At 40.4% G+C, this 21,093-nt stretch overlaps 1 protein-coding gene across 1 annotated transcript in view; it reads right to left on the bottom strand.

The window, feature by feature from the left end:
* Window positions 1-1,247: 1,247 nt before the first annotated feature.
* Window positions 1,248-21,093, bottom strand: part of LOC128516061 (NACHT, LRR and PYD domains-containing protein 5-like) — a 33,129-nt gene continuing 13,283 nt past the window's right edge. The window contains exons 6-9 of the mRNA XM_053490365.1: window positions 16,823-17,017; window positions 14,546-14,719; window positions 2,158-2,334; window positions 1,248-1,425 (exon numbers count right to left, since the gene is read on the bottom strand). Coding sequence (XP_053346340.1) covers window positions 1,248-1,425; window positions 2,158-2,334; window positions 14,546-14,719; window positions 16,823-17,017 — 724 coding nt within the window. The remainder of the gene's footprint in view (window positions 1,426-2,157; window positions 2,335-14,545; window positions 14,720-16,822; window positions 17,018-21,093) is intronic.

Raw genomic sequence — 21,093 nt, 5'->3', positions numbered from 1 at the left:
AATAAAAGAAAAAACATCTGAATCAATAAACACAAACTGGATTTTTGTACTTCATGATCAACAGCATGTAATCATCTCTGCTCCAAGAGAAACATTACATTTTCTGTTGATAATTTTATTTAACATTTATTCATACATGTACAATATCCGAGTTATACCATTTAGCTAAAACAAATGAGAACTTTTACAAGTTCTACCAGGAAAGTGAGCAGACATTTATCATCACATCACTGGTCTTATACAATCACAGGCTTTAGAGCTTTTTATAAAGTAACTTTTTTTTTTTGGATTTTTTCTCAGATTTTCTCCCTAATTTAGTCGTAGCCAATTCCTCCCCGTCACTAGGGGGCTCCCACATTAAGGCTACTACTACCATTCAGCTGGGAGGGCCGAAGACTATAACGTGTTTCCTCCAACCGCATCTTTTCGAACTGCTTGCTTACGCATCGTTAGGGGCATAGTAACACACTCGGAGGAAAGCGCTAGGTGCTTCTTCCACGTGCGTGAGCTCACAGATGCCCCTGATTGGCTGTAGAGCCTAATTAATGTGGGAGCACAAAGTACCTCTCATCCCTCCCCTCTGAGAGAGCTCGGCCAATTAGCTCTCTCTAGGTCTCCGGCTGTGAGAGGTAACAGCATCACCCAGGGATCGAACCAGAGATCCCCGGATGATAGGGCGAGCACTTTATTACTGCGCCACTCGGAGGCGCCTTGTGGAATGAATTTTACAGGAATGACAGAAGACACGGTGAGGAGGTGGAGAGTTGGAAGGAGTGTCAGAGTGAGTAAAGTAGCTGATTAAATCTAATATTTGTGGAAGTGTGGCATTAAATATGATTTTCATGAGTTTTTATGAGAGTTGAGGAGAAACTCTGCTGCTTATCAGAAACAGGGAAAAGCTGAGATCATCTTATTCAGACAGAAGCAGCAGTATGAAGTCAGAGATAGCAGGGTGTCACAAGGAGACCAGCTGTTCATTTACAATCACTCTCATGCACTCAGGTGGGATGTTTTGTAAACTCTGTCTGACTCCCTGTCTTCTGCTTTCACATGAAGTTTAAATCAACACCAAACAGCATTAAAGATAATTGTCAGAAAAAGTCTGATTAAATAGAATAATGTGAAATTTTAACTCTGTAATCTGATATTTACTATAACTGAAGAGAAATGCACAAGCTAATGATAATGTACAAAATAATGCTAATCAGTCTGTTAATGTTTCAGTGTTTATATAAAGAGATCATTACTCACCTTAGTGTCTGTAGTTTGTAATGTTTATCATCCTTAAGGGCAGAGAGACACTTCACTCCTGAGTCTCCTATTTTATTCCCACTCAGATCCAGTTCTCTCAAGTGTGAGGGGTTTGATTTTAGAGCTGAAGCGAGAGCAGCACAGCCTTCATCTGAGACACCACAATGCAACAACCTGCAGAAACACAATGACACACACTACACACTCTCAGGATATAAACTTCAAGACAAGCCGTGTGTGTGTGTGTGTGTGTGTGTGTGTGTGTGTGTGTGTGTGTGTGTGTGAGAGAGAGAGAGAGAGAGAGAGAGAGAGCATTCTACACAGAGCCACTTACACAGTAGCTCTGTGTTACTGTATAAATGGATTTAAGTTCTGTATTTATGATAAAATGTGAAATAATATAAGACTATTTTAAAATGTTAAAGAAAGAACTAATAACGAAAACTGCATGGGTTTATTACTACTTGTCCATTTGTCTGTTTCTGTAACAGATCTAGCAACCCTGTTCATAGCAGATAGACACAGATGTAGTGAAATAATCCTCACTAACAAAACTAATGTTTATTTCTGAGAATGTCACTGCTGCTTTTAAACCCTGCAGCTCACACAGTGCAGTTAGTTTGTGTCTCAGCTGCAGTTTGTGTGATTAGTTACAGTGTTGTAGTAAATGTTACAGTCATTTCAGACACACTGCAGTCGCATCAAGTCAGGTTTTGTGCTGTAGCTTCTCACATACGTACATCTGACCCAAAGACTCTGTGACAAATCATCAGTGTGCAGTGAAAAGAAACAATCTTCCTTCTCAGGACATTGATGATGAACCTAAAACTTCTGCTTCAGTCTCACTATTAGAGAATGTGTCTTACTGAGGAGCAGGTCATGTGACTCTCAGAGAGATGATCTTACTTCAGTGTCTCCAGTTTACAGTCAGGATTCTCCAGTACAGCAGAGACACACTTCACTCCTGAGTCTCCTAGGCTATTATTCCATGACAGATCCAGTTCTCTCAGGTGTGAGGGGTTTGATCTCAGAGCTGAAGTCAGAGCAGCACAGCCTTCATCTGAGACACCACACTCACGCAACCTGCAGAGACACAATGACACACACTTGATCAACACATTTACATCCTGGTTTATTATTTTATTTTAAGATGGTGAGTCTACAAAATGGTTCTCTAACAGACTTATAGTGCACTATACAGGGACAATAAACTTGTTTCTCCATAATCTTTGTTTAATAACACTAGACCTTTATATAATACTATAGATCTATATTACTACAGAATCAAGGAAGTAAAAGTCTGAATCAGGGTGAAAAACAAACACATTAATAATTTAAACCAAGTTCTACTAATTTCAGGCCTAAAACGTTACTTTTGAGGAGAATCAAAACTCGTGTCTTTAATAAACAATATTACTGACTGATAATTTATTACTAAATAAAATTTTACAGTAAATAAAATGTACAGTACTGTGTAAAAGTCTTATACACATGTACACAAGTGCTGTAGAGCGAGGATGACTTTTGTACAGTAACAAGTACCACAATGGAGTACAAGGTCAGCTGAAGGTTAAATGTGTGTTTTAACTTTGTGATTTAAATATCTGACTCCAAGACATTTAATTAATTATCTTATAATGTATAATCTTTTACTTATTGATAGAAGTGTAATATCTAAGTATTTTATTTACATATAAGCTGGCCAAAGCCAAAACAAGGAAAAATAAAGTATCAGTTTTCTATTAACAGAATAAGGATTATATAAGACTTTTAAACTCCTCCCACTGTCCAGAACATCTGTAGAGCTTCAGAAACCTGTACAGCACATGACACGTTCCACACGCTCAGAGAACTCACTGAGTCTGTGTGTGTGTGCGTGTGTGTGTGTGCGCGCGCGCGCGCACGTGTTGGGGGCGTGGCCTTGTATGTAGATTACCCTGACTGTTTCTCTGTGACTAGCGTGTGGGCGTGTCCTGTGTCAGGCTATTATCATATAGACAGACTGTACCTCTCATTGGTTTTATACAGATTACATAAACTGAGAATATTTGTATTTGATTTAACTTGCTTCATTTAAAAGTAGATCCTTTAAGCTTTCTGTAGATATATTTCTCATGTCTGTGTGTGCAGTATTCGCGGTGTTTCAGTTCATTTTAGTGACGCGTTTCAGAAAGATGTGAGAGAGCGGAGACTGAGACGGCTAAAAGCGACCCTGTTCATTTTCTTTATTTTACAAAAACACAGTGTTTTATGAATATTGTGAGTGTACATAAATAAATGTAGACCCTTTACAGATTTAAATGATACTAATGGTTCTAAATTTATGCATACGATTAAAAACAATGGCCCATTTTAAGTTCTTTTCACAGTTACAAGGAGAAAATACAAGTTGTCCTGCCGGATGAGTGCTAATTATTAAATAAACTGCCCTGGAACGACCCTTTGGTGACGTGCATTGTCCTAACCATTCATTATACAGATACCAAAAATGGTTGGGCAAAAAATACCCTCTTTTAATCCACTTATGTTGGGGATGTTATAAGGCATTTCACAGCCGTTTTTCCTGCGTTTTGAACCTGTATTCTCATGAACATAACATATGAAAAAAGGGATTTTTCTGCAGCAACTGGTCGACTGTAATATTGTAAATGTTCAGTTATATCAAAGGAAAACCAAAATTGATTGTTAAAGAAGGCTAACTGTTAGCCATTAGCCACTAACCTAAAAATGTTTTACACATCGCCCAAAGATGTAACTCCATATCAGTTCGGTTTTTAATTTTATATGAATAATATCACTTTATATTTACTAAACAGGTGAAATTAAGGCTATGGTGAAAATAACACTCTTATATTCACACACAACATGTCTTTTGCTACTGAAAGCCAGTACAAGCTACAGTTAGCAGTATTAACCTCACAGTGTGTCTAAATTCAGCAGACAAGATTAATAAACAATAACTTTAAAACAGAGCGTATCTGATACTCAATGTATTTTCTGATGGTCACCATATTAGTAGAAAGGCACCTGCTGCTGATCATGACAGATATTATTATACACATATCTTATATCTGGTAAATACCTAATTATAGCAGCCCCAACATCAGGAAAACTAACAAACAATTAATGTGATCTAGATATTTTTACCAGAGCTGTAGTGATATTTCTTTATGAACCAGAACACTTATGAGACACGCATGTGTGTACACACAGTTATCTCAGGACCAGTAACACACACAATACAATTGATCACCGATGTTACCTTTTTATATGTTCCCAAATTTTTTTCTATGCATTTTAATTTCATTAGTTAGCATAAGCTAGCAACACAGCTACATTCTCTGGCAACTTTTAAGGTGGAATGTTTCTGTGTATTTTACTTAGTGCAGAAGTTAACATAATGATATAAACTCAGCAAAAAAAGAAACGCCTGTTTTTCAGGACTGTGTATTTCAACAATAATGTTGTACAAATCCAAATAACTTTACAGATCTTCATTGTAAAGGGTTTAATCATGTTTTCCATGCATGTTCAATTAACCATAATCAATTAATTAACATGCACCTTGTAAGGGCCATATTTCATTCTTGTGATTTGTTGTTATGTTTATCTTATTTCAGTTTATTAGTTAAGCATTAAGCATTAAGTATCATACACATAATTTGTATTGTGACATCATTTCATGTGTTGTTCTGTGACATCATCCCACAGTTATGCAGTTCCATGTCTATCACGCATGTTAGTTGTAGTTGTTGTTAAGACACGGAAGGATACAGAAAGGTGTGGAGCACACAAGCTTTTGACCGTGATAACGTGAGACAGTAAGCTAAAAGGAATACAGTAAAATAAGTTGTTGTAACTGTAATCTATCGAAGCTACAGAACACAGCAAGCGACTTGTCGTGACTACAGTGGATTTATGCAAGAAACTGTAACAACCGTTGTTTTTTGATGTTGAAAATAAACAAGAGACAAAGAAATCAACGAAACGTCTGATGTCGTCAGTGACACTGTGTAACTAAAGACACGCGTCAGAACTTGTGAATAACATGCTCCTACATTAAAGTCAAAAGCTTGCTCCGCCGCAGAAATGAAGATAAGTGATTTAAGATTGTGAAGAGCGCGCGTGCGACTTCAAAAACGCGCATCAACCGAAACCGAAAGCGAGAAGAGGACTTGCCTGCCTTAAACTTCACCATGTCACACGGCGAGGACAACGCCGCTATCGCCGAATCTGAGCAGGTGATGGTGCTCGACAAACTGAAGAGCGCCAGAGAAGGCAAGTGGAGTCAGTTGACTGTATTATACAATGAACTAGAGGCGCTTATGGACAATGCTTGTAATTTGCATGACGTTAAAGCCAAGCGCCGCCAATACAAAGCGCTGCTAAATGACTTTATTGAAAGTAATGTAACAGTGCGATCGTGTGCAAAGGATGAAGAGCGTGAAACCGATCAGCACCACTGGTATCACCCTAGATTAACGCGCTGCACAGAATTCATGATAAGAGTGGAGTCGTGGATCGCGGACACTAGTAATCGCTTTAAGCTGTCTCAAACAGTTGACGATGGAGTTTCGCCAAACGACAGTGTGTCAATGGCGGAGCGTAAGACGCCCGCCCCCCAAAGGCAAGGAAGCGTAACGTCAGCGGCATCTAAGAGGTCCTTAACGTCAGCAGCATCCGAGGCTCGACTAAAAAAGGCAGAAGCCAACAGAGCAGCTTTGCTGGCTAAAGCAGCAACTTTGAGAGATCGGCAGGCGCTGGAGCTGGAGGAAGCACAATTAAAGGCTGAGGAAGAGCAATTGAAAGCAAGACTAAAGGTTGAGGAAGCACAACTAAAGGCTAAACAAGCACAATTAAAGGCACAAAAGGAAAGGCTGGAAATGGAAACGGCGCTTGCAATGGCCGATGCTGAACTAAATTCTTACCAGAACCGCAAAAAACAACATCCTGCCAGACGGAGCGTGGTCGTCGAAACGAGTGGTGCACGCCCCTCGGAACCAGAGCAAAACGACCACTGCAACCACAGTTCGGCAACGGAATACCTCGAGCTGCCATCACGCCTTCGAGCAACCCACTTAAGCATCCCAGTGAGTGCCAAAGCCATAATGTCAAGCACCCTAATGGAACGGCCCACCCAAGGTAACGAACACTCACTTTACAACACTGACATAGTGGAGCCTCAGGGTAGGATGCCACTCCAGGCAGATCTTACAGAAATGTTTGCAAAGAGTCAGAGGCAACATTCCTTACCCTCGCGCAACGTTCCTCCATTCTATGGTGACCCTCTTGAGTTCACGTCCTTCGTAAGAGCCTTTAAACACGCCATCGAAACCAACACTGATAGCAATCATGATAGGCTGTTCTTTCTCGAGCAGTATACTGAAGGACAGCCTAAGAACCTAGTGAGAAGCTGCCTGCTCATGCCAGAACATCGTGGCTACGCAGAGGCTATGAAACTGTTACATGACAATTTCGGAAATAGACAAATAATCGCTACAACGCTGATGCAAAAGGCACTCAACTGGCCGGAAATAAAGTCAGAGGACGGAAAGTCGCTAAAAACTTTCTCCCTGTTCCTAGTAGAATGTTACAATACCATGTCAAGCATTAACTACATGGATGAGCTAGACAATGCTACCAACTTGAGAGGTGTTGCCTCAAAACTGCATTACAAACTGCGTGAAAAATGGAGAAGCCACGTATACGAGTACGAAGAGCGCAATGAAGAAACAGCTAAGTTTGTGCAGCTGATGAAATTCGTAGAACGAGAAGCAAAGGCAATGTCTAACCCACTTTTTGGAGACCTGAACGTTTCGACTAGTGGTACAACGACTAGTGGTAAAAAACACAGCAGCAAATCCTCTCCAGGATTCAAGCAAAAAACTGAAGAAAAGAGGGGCAGCAGCTTTGCGACCGGCGTAAAACAGGTTGGTAAAAATCATAGAGACTCAATCACAGTAAAGAGTAGTGGTGCATTAGTTATTAGTGCCTTCACTAAACCTTGTGCATCCTGTGAGCAAGATCATACCCTAGACGAATGCCACAAGTTTAACAATGAGACATATAAGGTCAAATTGGACTTTCTAAAAAAGAATGGATTCTGCTTTGGCTGTTTAGTAAAAGGACATTTAAGCAAAGACTGCACGAAGAAAATTACATGTCAGTTGTGCTCAAAGAAACATCCTCGCATGCTACACATTGCAGCAAAGGACACAGCTCAAGCGATCGTAAAGGCTGACGAAACCGAACCAGTTCAAACATTGCCTGTTGCAGCGAGTCACGAAACGAGTGCATGTATCGGGGCTGGAGATGACTGTATTCTCTCCATAGTACCTGTTAAAATAAAGTCCAAAAAGGGCAACAAGACAGTAAAAGTATACGCCTTTATGGACCCAGGTAGCTCTGCTACATTTTGTACAGAGTCACTAGCAAGGCGATTAAACGTACAAGGTAAAAAAATTGACATCATGTTAAGCACCCTGAACGCAAAGAAACAAGTAAAAAGCTATGTGCTTACTGATCTAGAGGTTAGCAGTCTGGAAGAAAACACCTTTGTTGAACTCCCCAAAGTGTTCACACAAAAGAGTATCCCAGTCTCAGTGGAAAATATTCCACAACAGCACGACATTGATAAGTGGCCATACCTCAGCGAAGTAAAACTGCCTTACATTAATGCTGGAGTTGAAATTCTCATAGGTAACAAAGAGCACAGGCTCCTAGAACCATGGCGAGTAATTAACAGCAGGCACAATGGGCCATATGCAGTAAAGACTGTTCTTGGATGGACCATCAATGGACCTCTTCGAGAGTCGGTCGAGAAAGGCACATGTGACAATGAGCAAGTGAGCGTTGCAGTCAACAGAGTCTCCATCGAAAGTGTGGAACAAATGCTGATACAACAGTACAACCATGATTTTCCTGAACGGAACTGTGATGACAAAGCTGAGTTGTCACAAGAGGACTATCAGTTTTTAGACTCTGTAACTAACTCCCTGCAATTTACCGATAATCACTTCTACATCGGTCTCCCATTTAAGAAAGCAGCTATTCAAATGCCCCAATAACCGAAGCGCAGCCATGCAGCGCGCACTGAACCTCAAACGGAAGTTTAAGCATAACCGCTCCTTTCACAAAGAGTATTTAAACTTCATGAATGACATGTTTGAGAAGGGTCATGCAGTCAAGGTCCCCACACCCCACCTAAGTCGACAAGACGGGCAGGTGTGGTACATACCTCACCATGGTGTGTACCATCCTCAAAAGAAAAAGCTAAGGGTAGTCTTTGACTGTGCTGCTAGCTATCAGGGAATATCATTAAATAGCGAGCTTCTGCAGGGACCCGACCTGACAAACTCACTCATTGGGGTGCTCGCACGCTTTAGACAAGAAGAAGTTGCCATGATGGCAGAAGTGGAAGCCATGTACTATCAGGTCAGAGTTCCGGAAAAGGACACAGACTTGTTGCGTTTCCTGTGGTGGCCGAACGGAGACGTGAGTCAGGACTTGGTTGAGTATAAAATGGTTGTTCATTTGTTTGGTGCAAAATCATCTCCAAGTGTAGCTAACTTCGCCCTTAGGAAAACAGCAGAAGAAAACCGCAGCAATGCATCTGCCGAGGCAGTCAACACAGTACTTAAAAACTTTTATGTAGACGACTGCTTGAAGTCTGTCTCTAGTCATAGTCAAGCAGTTGCGCTATATAGTAATCTCACCAAACTGTGCGCAAGTGGAGGGTTTCACCTCACCAAGTGGGCAAGTAATAGTCGTACATTGCTAGCTTCCATCCCTGAGGGTGAGAGAATTAAAGACATGAGGGACTTAGATCTGAGTAAAGACGTACTCCCTGTTGAGAGGGCTCTAGGGGTGCTGTGGTGTATTAATTCAGACACGCTCAAGTTCAAGATTAGTTTAAAAGAGCGGCCTGTGACTAGAAGAGGAATCTTGTCAGTCACTAGTTCAATTTATGACCCCTTAGGCTTCCTTGCACCAGTCATACTGCCAGCTAAGATTTTAATGCAGCAGTTATGTAAAGAGAGACTCGCTTGGGACGATGACATTCCCGAACAATTTATAAAACGATGGAGGGCCTGGCTACACGAGTTGCATCAATTGTCTGAGTTTAGTGTAGCAAGATGCGTAAAACCAGTTGACTTTGGAGTCACAAATACAGCACAACTTCACCACTTCTCAGATGCAAGTGAAATGGGATATGGAGTTGTCTCATATATTAGGTTAGTAAATGCTGATGGACTTACACACTGTGCATTCATGATGGGGAATTCTCGCGTAGCGCCCTTGAAACAAACTACTATCCCCCGAATGGAATTGACAGCGGCAGTGGTCGCCGTAAACAACGACAAAATGCTGAAAGGTCAACTGGAAATAGAACTGCTGGACTCTGTGCTTTGGACCGACAGCACAACTGTTTTGAGATACATTGTTAATGAAAAACTTCGCTTCAAAACCTTTGTCGCTAACAGAATCTCCATCATACGAGAGTCAACCAAGCCACAGCAGTGGAGGTACGTCAACACTTTAAAAAACCCAGCCGACGCTGCTTCCAGAGGAGTTTCCTGTGAAAAATTCATGAAAACCAACAATTGGATCCATGGTCCGCCCTTTCTTAAAACACCAGAGAGTAAATGGCCTGAAAACATTCACGATCTGTCGACGAAAGAGGATGACATTGAGATTAAACACTCAGCCTCAGCGAATCTCGTAAAAACTACAGAGAGCACAGATGCCGTGAGTAAACTGATTAACTATCACTCCGACTGGTATAAGTTAAAAAGATCCGTTGCCTGGATTCTTTGCGTTAAAGACATGCTTAAACAGAGAACGAAAAGGATTAAGGGACAGGCAAACAACTCAATAATAGAAAACCATAAGTCTCTATCAATTAAGGACTTAACAAGGGCAGAAAACGAAGTCATTAAGTTCGTTCAAAACCAAAAATTCAAAGACGAAATTTCCATGTTACAAAAGGGTAATGCTTCCGTAAAAAGAAACAGTTGTCTCTCCAAACTAGATCCAGTACTGCAGGATGGAGTGCTAAGAGTAGGAGGACGTCTTGGTAGGTCTGCAATGCCCGAGCATGCAAAACACCCTGTCATTATACCCAAAGACTCACACATTACAACTTTAATCTTAAGAAACACTCACGAACAGGTCAGACATTGTGGAAGGAATTATATGCTTTTAAAATTGCGGCAGAAATACTGGATTCCGACAGCAAATTCCCTTGTGAGAAAGTTTCTGTCCAGTTGTGTGACATGCAGAAAGATCAGAGCGAAGAATAGTGAACAAAAAATGTCAGAACTGCCACGCGATAGAATAACACCAGATCACCCACCGTTCACTAACGTAGGGGTAGACTATTTTGGACCCTTCGAGGTCAAACGGGGTAGAAGTAATGTTAAAAGATATGGCGTATTGTTTACTTGTCTGACAACAAGAGCCGTGCACATTGAAGTCGCGCAGTCATTAGATACAGACTCCTGCTTAAATGCTATTCGACGCTTCATGTGCAGAAGAGGCCAGGTGTCAGTTATGAGAAGTGATAATGGAACAAACTTCATAGGCGCTGAGACTGAATTGCGTAAAGCTATCCAACAGTGGAATCAGTCAAAAATTGAAGGCGTCCTCATGCAAAAGGGGATACAATGGATATTTAATCCTCCTGCTGGGTCTCACTTCGGTGGAATATGGGAAAGGCAGATAAGGTCAGTTAAAAAAATCTTGAGGTCTGTACTAAAAGAACAAACACTAAACGATGAGAGCTTGCACACATTCCTGTGTGAGGTGGAAGCTATAATGAATGACCGTCCCCTTACCACCGCTACAGACGATCCCACAGACCTGGAGCCCCTGACACCTAACCACCTGCTGCTGATGAAAAAACAGCCAAACTTGCCTCCTGGTCTTTTCAAAAAAGAGGACACTTACGCACGTCGCAAGTGGAAGCAAATTCAGTATCTCGCCGACCTATTCTGGAAGCGATGGGTGCGTGAATACTTGCCCTTGCTTCAGGAGCGCCAAAAATGTCTCAGGTGAGAAAAAACCTCTCGATTGGAGACGTAGTTCTAATAATTGATGAGTCTTCTCCAAGAAATTCATGGGTCGTCGGACGGATCACGAAAGTGTTCCCTGATAAAAAAGGACTTGTGAGGCGTGTACTGGTCAAAACTAAAACCAGTACCCTGGAAAGACCCATCGATAAGCTGTGCCTGATATGTGAAATGGACTGTTAATTACCTTATAAAGTAGTCATGTTCCTTTCATTTGGTACGCAGCAATATGAATACCTTAAGTTAAACCGTTAAAAAAAAAAAAATGTTTAAAGTGTTAAGAAAGTTAATTCTAAAGTGTTAAGAAAGTTAATTCAAATTTTAATCCAATAGTAAATGTTGTGGCCCAATTGTAAAAAAAAGAAAAAAACAACAAAACAAAAAAGTGTGTAATTGTCAGTCTTCCTGCCTGTCAATTAGGGGCTGGAAATGTAAGGGCCATATTTCATTCTTGTGATTTGTTGTTATGTTTATCTTATTTCAGTTTATTAGTTAAGCATTAAGCATTAAGTATCATACACATAATTTGTATTGTGACATCATTTCATGTGTTGTTCTGTGACATCATCCCACAGTTATGCAGTTCCATGTCTATCACGCATGTTAGTTGTAGTTGTTGTTAAGACACGGAAGGATACAGAAAGGTGTGGAGCACACAAGCTTTTGACCGTGATAACGTGAGACAGTAAGCTAAAAGGAATACAGTAAAATAAGTTGTTGTAACTGTAATCTATCGAAGCTACAGAACACAGCAAGCGACTTGTCGTGACTACAGTGGATTTATGCAAGAAACTGTAACAACCGTTGTTTTTGATGTTGAAAATAAACAAGAGACAAAGAAATCAACGAAACGTCTGATGTCGTCAGTGACACTGTGTAACTAAAGACACGCGTCAGAACTTGTGAATAACATGCACCTACACACCTGTGGAATGGTCGTTAAGAGGCAGGGAAGCATGAGGACTGCTGATGTGGCTAGGGCAATAAATTGCCATGTCCGCACTGTGAGATCCCTAAGACAGCGCTACAGGGAGACAGGAAGGACAGTTGATCATCCTCGCAGTGGAAGACCACCTGCACAGGATCGGTACATCCAAATATCACACCTGCGTGACAGGTACAGAATAGCCACAACAACTGCCCGAGTCACACCAGGAACACACAATCCCTCCATCAGTGCTCAGACTGTCCGCAATAGGCTGAGAGAGGCTGGACTGAGGGCTTGTAGGCCTGTTGTAAGGCAGGTCCTTACCAGACATCACCAGAAACAACGCCGCCTATGGGCACAAACCCACCTTTGCTGGACCAGACAGGAGTGGCAAAAAGTGCTCTTCACTGATGAGTCACGGTTTTGTCTCACCAGGGGTGATGGACGGATTCGTGTTTATCGTCGAAGGAATGAGAGTTACACCAAGGCCTGTACCCTGGAGCGGGATCGATTTGGAGGTGGGGGGTCCGTCATGGTCTGGGGCAGTATATCACATCACCATCGGACTGAGCTTGTTGTCAATCTCAATGCCTTGCGATTAAGGGAAGACATCCTTCTCCCTCATGTGGTACCCTTTATGCATGCTCATCCGTTATGATCCTCCAGCAGGACAATGCCACCAGCCATACTGCTCGTTCTGTGCGTGAGTTTCTGCATGACTGCAATGTCAGTGTTCTGCCACGGCCAGCGAAGAACCCGGATCTCAATCTCATTGAGCACGTCTGGGACCTGTTGGATCGCAGGGTGAGGGCTAGGGCCATTCCCCCCAGAAATGTCCAGGAACTTGCAGGTGCCTTGGTGGGGTAACATCTCACAGCAAGAACTGACAAATCTCGTCCAGTCCATGAGGAGGAGATGTACTGCAGTACTTCAAGCAGCTGGTGGCCACACCAGATACTGACTGTTTATACTCTACTTTTGATTTTGAGCCTCCCTTCATCACATTGTGAAACATTTTTAGTTTATGTCTTATTGTGTTGACTCTTTCAGTGTTTTTGCTGAGATATATATATATATATATATATATATATATATATATATATATATATATATATATATAAACGACACCTACCAAGAACATTATCTGAGCAGTTGCTACGTTTATCTAACGATATGGCAGCAGCAGAAGTGTGTGACATTGTGTGTGTTTACTCTATAGCAGGGGTCTCCAAATCCAGTCCCGGAGGGCCAATGTCCAACACAGTTTGGTGATTCTTCTCCTCAAACACAGCTGATTTAACTAATCTGTTAATTACTAGGTTCAGTGGGTCTGTTTAAGTGTTGGTGAATTACAAACTGTGCTGGTCACTGGCCCTCCAGGACTGAATTTGGAGACCCCTGCTCACATTTAGAGCTTTAGGATCCACACCTCATCATTATCATTTTTATAAAGCCAGCTCAGCCTTAATAATAAATGTTTTAAATGTGAAATGTTTCTCTCTCTCTCTCTCTCTCTCTCTCACACACACACACACACACACACATGTTCTGGTCAAGCTGTATATAAACTTTCTGATTCACTCAGTAAAAATATAACATGTTCCCCTGGGAGAAGCTGAGCCCCGAACTGGAGGAGGGTCTAACACATTTCTCTTGTTTTTTAAGAAAATTGTCTTACCATCACAAAACGGACAAATATGAAGAGTGGGATTGTTTTACAAGAATTGACACAAGCTGTACACACACTACAGAGACTCATGTGACTGTCCTTAATGATCAAAAAGTGAATTTTACTTTCACAATTTATAAATTCTCTACACTATTGAGTGAATCTGCATGGGTTTAATACTGCTTGTCCGTTTGTCTGCTTATGTAACACAGATCTGGAAACGCTGTTCATAGCAGATAGACACAGATGTACTGAAATAATCCTCACTAACAGAACTAATTTTCATCTCTGAGAATGTCACTGCTGCTTTTAAACCCTGCAGCTCACACAGTGCAGTTAGTTTGTGTCTCAGCTGCAGTTTGTGTGATTAGTTACAGTGTTATAGTAAATTTCACAGTCATTTCAGACACACTGCAGTCGCATCAAGTCAGGTTTTGTGCTGCAGCTTCTCACATACGTACATCTGACCCAAAGACTCTGTGACAAATCATCAGTGTGCAGTGAAAAGAAACAATCTTCCTTCTCAGGACATTGATGATGAACCTAAAACCTCTGCTTCAGTCTCACTATTAGAGAATGTGTCTTACTGAGGAGCAGGTCATGTGACTCTCAGAGAGATGATCTTACCACAGTGTCTTCAGGTTACAGTCAGGATTCTCCAGTAAAGCAGAGAGACACTTCACTCCTGAGTCTTTTAAATTATTACAGGACAGATCCAGTTCCCTCAGGTGTGAGGAGTTTAATATTAGAGCTGAAGTCAGAGCAGTCCAGCCTTCATTTGAGACACCACAACACACCAACCTGCAGAGACACAATGACACACACTTCATCAACACATTTACATCCTGGATTAATATTTACAGTGCATTTTTCTGCATATTTATCACACCTAAATCATCCAGATAATCAAGTTTTAATATTAAACAAAGATAACCAAATAGATTATTTTTTAATAATGATTTTTCATATCACACAATGACACACACTTCAACATTACATGTTAGTTTAATATTTACTTTAAAGATGATGTGTCTGTAAAATGATTTTAATATTCAGAATGCCACAAGGATTTTATATCACCTGGTTATTATAATTAACCATGTAATTAATAATGATAATACTGAGTGTTGTATTTATTTTCTAACTTTTAACTTTAACTAGCAGCTGTAGCTAAACAGAGACCAATAGACTGACCATGAACTTTAGTGTGTGTGTGTGTGTGTGTGTGTGTGTGTGTGTGTGTGTGTGTGTGTGTGTGTGTGTGTGTACAGTATGTACTTGAATAAAACAGAGGAAGCCCTTTATTAAAGTACTTTACTGTAACACCAGATACTGTACATGACACACAGTGAACTAAATAAAAGTTCCACAGCCTTTATTCTCTCTCTCAGGCTGATCTCTGGTGTGATGTGACTACATAGTAAATCTCTGGTTTGACCCTCATGGACATACCATAAAAACAGAATGGATCACATCGCTCATCAGTGTAAAATCAATCACTGTTACCCAGCAGCATCACACACATGTTTGCCTTTGCTACAAGTTTACTTCCACCTTTAACGATAAGCAAAACAGCTGCTTTCAGCTCTACTGCACCGCCGGTGTTATTATTATTAGTAGTAGTATTATTATTGAGTAATATATTTGTTCTGCATGCTGTACATGTAAACTCAGTTTCCCAAAAAGCACCGCGGTCAGGTGATGAGAGTGCGCACCTGAACCGAGGTGGTTCATTAGATCTTTCTATAAAGCCTGTTAGTTCTGGGAAACTGGGTTGAGCATTATTTGTGGGAACGATAAGGTCATGTGGGCTTTGGTCTTGTCTTGTATTTGGTTTAAGTTCTGTTATGTATTTGTCCATTTGAGAAGGCTCTAGTTTGTGCTCATGTATATGTTCATTGTTTTTTAGTGTTTGTGGAGCTGTTTCTGTCTAAGGAAGTGTTATATTTGTCTCAGTTCATATGTAAGTTCTGTTTTGTGTTCCCAGTGTTTGCTCGCCGCCTGTTTAGGTCACTGTGTGTTTGGTTATGTCTTTGTCTGTTTTGCCATGTGAGTGCTTAGCCGCTGGCAGGTTTAGCCGTTAGCGGAGTTAGCCTCTGATAGGAATTAGCCTCATGTGTGCTTAGCCTTTTGTGTGTTCGTTCCCCAAGTAGGTTCAGGTACTAACCTATTTAGATGCTAACATTAGTAGATACTAACACGTTTAGATCATCTACAAGGTTACAATAACCAGATTAGCTACTAACCCCACTATTTACTAACCCATTCAGTCATTGGTCTCTCCTGTCCTAGACTCGTCTAGTTTTTAGTCTTATGTCCTGTCCTGTCTCGTCCTGTCTCGTCCTGTATTGTCCCAAGCCTTGTCTTTGGTCTTGTCTCGTTTCAGGTTCAGTTTTTGTCTCGCTAAAGAGCCTTTTGTCTCGCTAAAGGGACACCATTCAGTCATTAGTCTCTCCCGTCCAAGCATTGTCTAGATTCTAGTCTTATGTCCCCAGGCTTGTCCTGTCTCTAGTCTTGCTTTGTCCCCAGGCTTGTCCTGGCTCTAGTCTCATCCTGTCTTGTTCCAGCCTTGTCTTGTCTTTGGTCTAGTCTTGTCTCGTTTCAGCCCCAGGTTTAGTTTGTTTGTCTCGCTCTTAGCCTTTTATCTTGATAAAGAGCCTTTGTGAAGCTAAAGCGCCTTGGTTTATAAGTCTGAGTTCTTGGTTTGTTTTTGTTTAGTTTCTTATTCCATGTTTTGTTTCATGTAAATAAAAAGACTCTATTTACCATCATCCCTTTTACACCTATGCCTACCTTTTAGCCCATGGAAAGTAACATCAGCCATCATACCACCAATTCATGACATGAATAAACTATTAACTGCTGCTTTTAGTGAGTTATTGTGACTCAGAGAGCTGTTCGTACCTCAGTGTCTTCACTTTACAGTGAGGATTCTCCAGTACAGCAGAGAGATGCTTCACTCCTAAGTCTGTTAGTTTATTCTCAGACAGATTCAGTGTCTTCACAGTCAGATGCAGTTCTCTCAGATTCGAGGTTTCTGAGTTGAGCACTGAGACCAGAGCTGCACCACTTCTCTCTCCAATTCTATGACAGGTGATACTAAAGGAAATAAAATAAGACATAATGAACTAACACTAGTACAAATGATCAAACAGATCCTCAAAGCTTTCACTGCAACTCAAGCACAAACAGCAGTTAGACAAAACAGATAAATGCTGTAATAGTAATTCAAAGTCAGAGCGGCTCAGAATTGACTTGGTGGGAGTTTCAGCTTCATCATCACACACACACACTTTATGAACATGGAGCATAAGATTCAGACAAATTGGGAAGTGAGAGTCTGATGTAAAAAAGTTTCATTCAGAGTTCAATTTATCTGAACATTAGATTTGTTGTGTAATTAGTAAGATACTGAAATGATAACCAGCCCAGTGGTGAAGGTGATTTATGTATATACAGTACCTAGCATTAGCTAACAGTGTGTGTAATTGCTCCCTGTATCTGTGATTTACATTCTAGGTGTGACCTCCACTATGTGTGTGTCTGTGTGTGTGGTTAAGAGAAAGTTACAAAAAGGACCACAGCATGAAATAGAAGTTTTTAGAACCTTTACAGTACTAAGAAAAATCAGTATGTAATGAAGACCCTCTGAGAACAGCATTTATGTTCATACTGGACTCAGTAGGAGTAAATCAGTGTGTAGTAGGACCCACTAATAAAGCAGGTCACACTTTAGATTTAATATTATCCTTCGGATTAAGTACAAGAAATTTATTCACAACTCCACTGTCCGAAGTTATCTCAGATCACTATCTTGTCTCAATTAAAGTGTGTCACAGCGCGCTACCATATTAAACGTACATTCACATCAACTACCACACAGAACTTTATCAGTAATCTCCTAGAGTTACCAACTTTGACTGGATCACTGTCTAACCCCACAGAACTAAGGTGGCTAAATATTTAAAGTCGACGTTCCGTTATACCTTAGATAATGTAGCTCCAGTTAAAAGAAAAAATAAAAATTATTAGAGATAAGAAACTCGTCCCTGGTATAACGACCACACACGCACTTTAAAACAGACCGCTCTGAAATTAGAACGTAAATGGCATCAAATTAAATTGCTAGTATTTCAAATAGCATGGAAGGAGAGCATCCTGAACTATAGGAAAGCTCTTAGTGTAGCTAGATAAATGTATCTCTCCACTCTTATAAAAAATAACATAAAATCTTATTATAAAATCTTGATATAAAACATATATCTTATTTATATCTTGATATAAAAATAATCCTAGATTTTTATTTAATACCGTAGCCAAATTAACGGAAAATAAGACCACTGAAGAAATCCCCACAACCACATCGTACAATAGTGAGAACTTTATGAACTTTTTTAATAATAGAATTGTAAATATCAGGCATAAAATTGAGGCTTTGAAACCGGACAATGTAATTGATGCAGATGTTAAACTAGCCATGTCAGATCGGAATCTAGAATACTTTACTCCCCTTGAAGAGAATGAACTAATTTTACTCATCTCTTCTGCAAATTCATGAACTTTTATATTAGATCCTACACCGACACATTTTTTAAACAGATAGTACCAGCAATAACAGAACCCATGTTGAGAATAATTAATTCCTCACTCAGCATTGGGTATTTTCCAAAATCTTTTCAATTAGCAGTTATTAAACCGATAATTAAAGTTCCACTATTATGCCATTTTAAAGGTTGCTAATATTGCTTAATAAGTCTCTTAAAACATGTTTACATGTATGCAAGGTCAAAAAACACTTTAGTTTTCTCCAAAGATAGATTTAATTTTACCCCATTTCTAAATGATTCGTAAACGACTTGTGTGAAGCAGTTCGAAGATTCAGTCTGTCTAAACCCCTCCTTTCCATGCACCCTCACTGCTGTGATTAGTCTGATGGCTCTGGAAACCCGTCAATACATAGAAAAGATGGCGTCGGTTTTACCGTGTAACGACCAGCTTATTTTATATTAACTGTGGCTACAAAAATCGAGAGGACTTTTATTTTTGTGTGGGTGTTGCGTTAAAAGGCCGGTGAGCTAAAGGGACAAACACAAACAAGTAGATAAAGCAATTGTGTATTATACAAAACTAAATAAAGTAAACGAAAAAGGTGCACCACAACCAAACAAGGATATAAACAATATTTACAAACTATATATAATAAACGGTATGTGTATGTGTGCGAGTGAGTGAAAAATGTCCGAAATCCGTGTTTATTGTATGTGTGTTATCCGAGTATACCGAGTATGGTTCGGTCTCACCGGGGTTAATGAAGTCCGGGAGGCCGATGACGGAGGATGAGAAGTCCGGGGAGTATGTGAAGTCAAATGTAATCCGGTTAAAAAATCTTCGAAAGAAAATGATTGTAGCAATCTCTTCTTCTCTCGTCCAAACAAAAAACGTCTGGTCCCCCACCATTACTACTCCTCGCCGCCCCCCGCTCTTTCCCAGCTGTTCCTTTGAAGGCAGGTCAGGAAAAGTGCGCATTGCGCCTTGCCACTTCGCAAGTGTTAAGTTTAGTTTTGATGAATGGTGGAGAATAACCAGTTTAATAGGATTTCGTGTGCTCTCGTTTTTTATTGTTTTATCACTTTTTTAGTGTTTAAGCGAACCCGGCATGAATGCTTGGTCACATCAACAAGAGTGTAGAAACATTAATTGTAAGATGGCGGGCAAGTTGTTCGCGACATAGAACGTGGGCGGGCAAGTTGTTCGTGACGTAGAACGTGGGCGGACATTATGCAAATATGTTAACGACTTGTTTTGGCGAATATGAGCCGACTCTTTTTTTAAATAGACAACTACTTAATTTATTGTGCACATATATCTACATAGAAATAGCATACATGAACTGTATCAGTCAGGATCTAAGCCTCACCACAGCACAGAGACAGGACTCATTAAAGTAGTAAATGAACTCCTATTGGCCTCTGATCAGGGTTGTGTAACTATGCTTGTATTACTCGAGCTCAGTGCAGCTTTTGACACCACTGATCATAGAATTTTCCTGCACAGATTGGAAAATGTAGTAGGAATTAGGGGAACAGCCCTCTCTTGGCTCAGATCCTACTTGACCTATCGTTATCAGTATGTTGACTTAAATGGTGATTATTCTGCATGTTCTCTAGTGAAGTTTGGTGTTCCACAAGGTTCAGTTTTAGGCCCACTGCTTTTTTCCCTTTACATGCTTCCTCTGGGCAACATAATCCGTAAGCATGGTATTAGTTTTCATTGCTATGCTGATGACACACAGTTATATGTCTCAGCAAAACCAGATGAGAAAAAACAGCTTACTAAAGTTGAGCAATGTGTGCAGGACATAAGAGATTGAATGCTAATTAACTTCCTTCTGTTTAACCCAGATAAGACAGAAGTTTTTGTCATAGGACCGCATACAGCTAGAAGTAAGATTTTAGATCACACTGTAACTTTAGATGGCCTTTCTGTTCCATCAAGTGCAACAGTAAAAGACCTCTGTGTGATTATCGATTCTAGACCTTCATTGGAAGCTCATGTAGATAATATTACCAGGATAGCATCCTTTCACCTCAGAAATATTGCCAAGATAAGAAATATATTGTCGCTAAAAGATGCAGAAAAAAAAGTTCATGCTTTTATCACCTCTAGGTTGGACTATTGTAACGCCTAACTGTCTGGTTGTTCAACTAGGTGCATAAACAAGCTTCAGCTAGTCCAGAATGCAGCAGCGAAAGGCCTTACTAGAACCAGAAGAAACAAGCACATCACACCCATCTTATCTTCACTCCATTGATGATTTTAAAATACTACTCTTGACATATAAAGCATTAAATGGTCTCGTGCCGTAGTATCTGAGTGAACTGCTAGTGTCTTACGATCCGCCACACCTACTTCGATCAAAGGATGTAGGCTGCTTGTCAGTACCGCCTATTATGGAAACTACAGCTAGGGGCAGAGCTTTTTCTTACAAAGCCCCAACGTTATGGAATATCCTTCCAAATAGTGTTCGGGACTCAGACACAGTCTCAGTGTTTAAGTCTAGGCTAAAAACCTATTTATTTAATCAAGCATTTTTAGAAATAGATTTGTCTTGGGTAAAGGAGCAGATCTGGGGGACTCATGGACATAGAGTATTAGGGCAACTGGTATGTTTAGAT

Source organism: Clarias gariepinus, chromosome 28, assembly GCF_024256425.1.
Source record: "Clarias gariepinus isolate MV-2021 ecotype Netherlands chromosome 28, CGAR_prim_01v2, whole genome shotgun sequence".
NCBI lineage: Eukaryota > Metazoa > Chordata > Actinopteri > Siluriformes > Clariidae > Clarias > Clarias gariepinus.
This window is presented reverse-complemented; position numbering and strand designations above follow the sequence as displayed.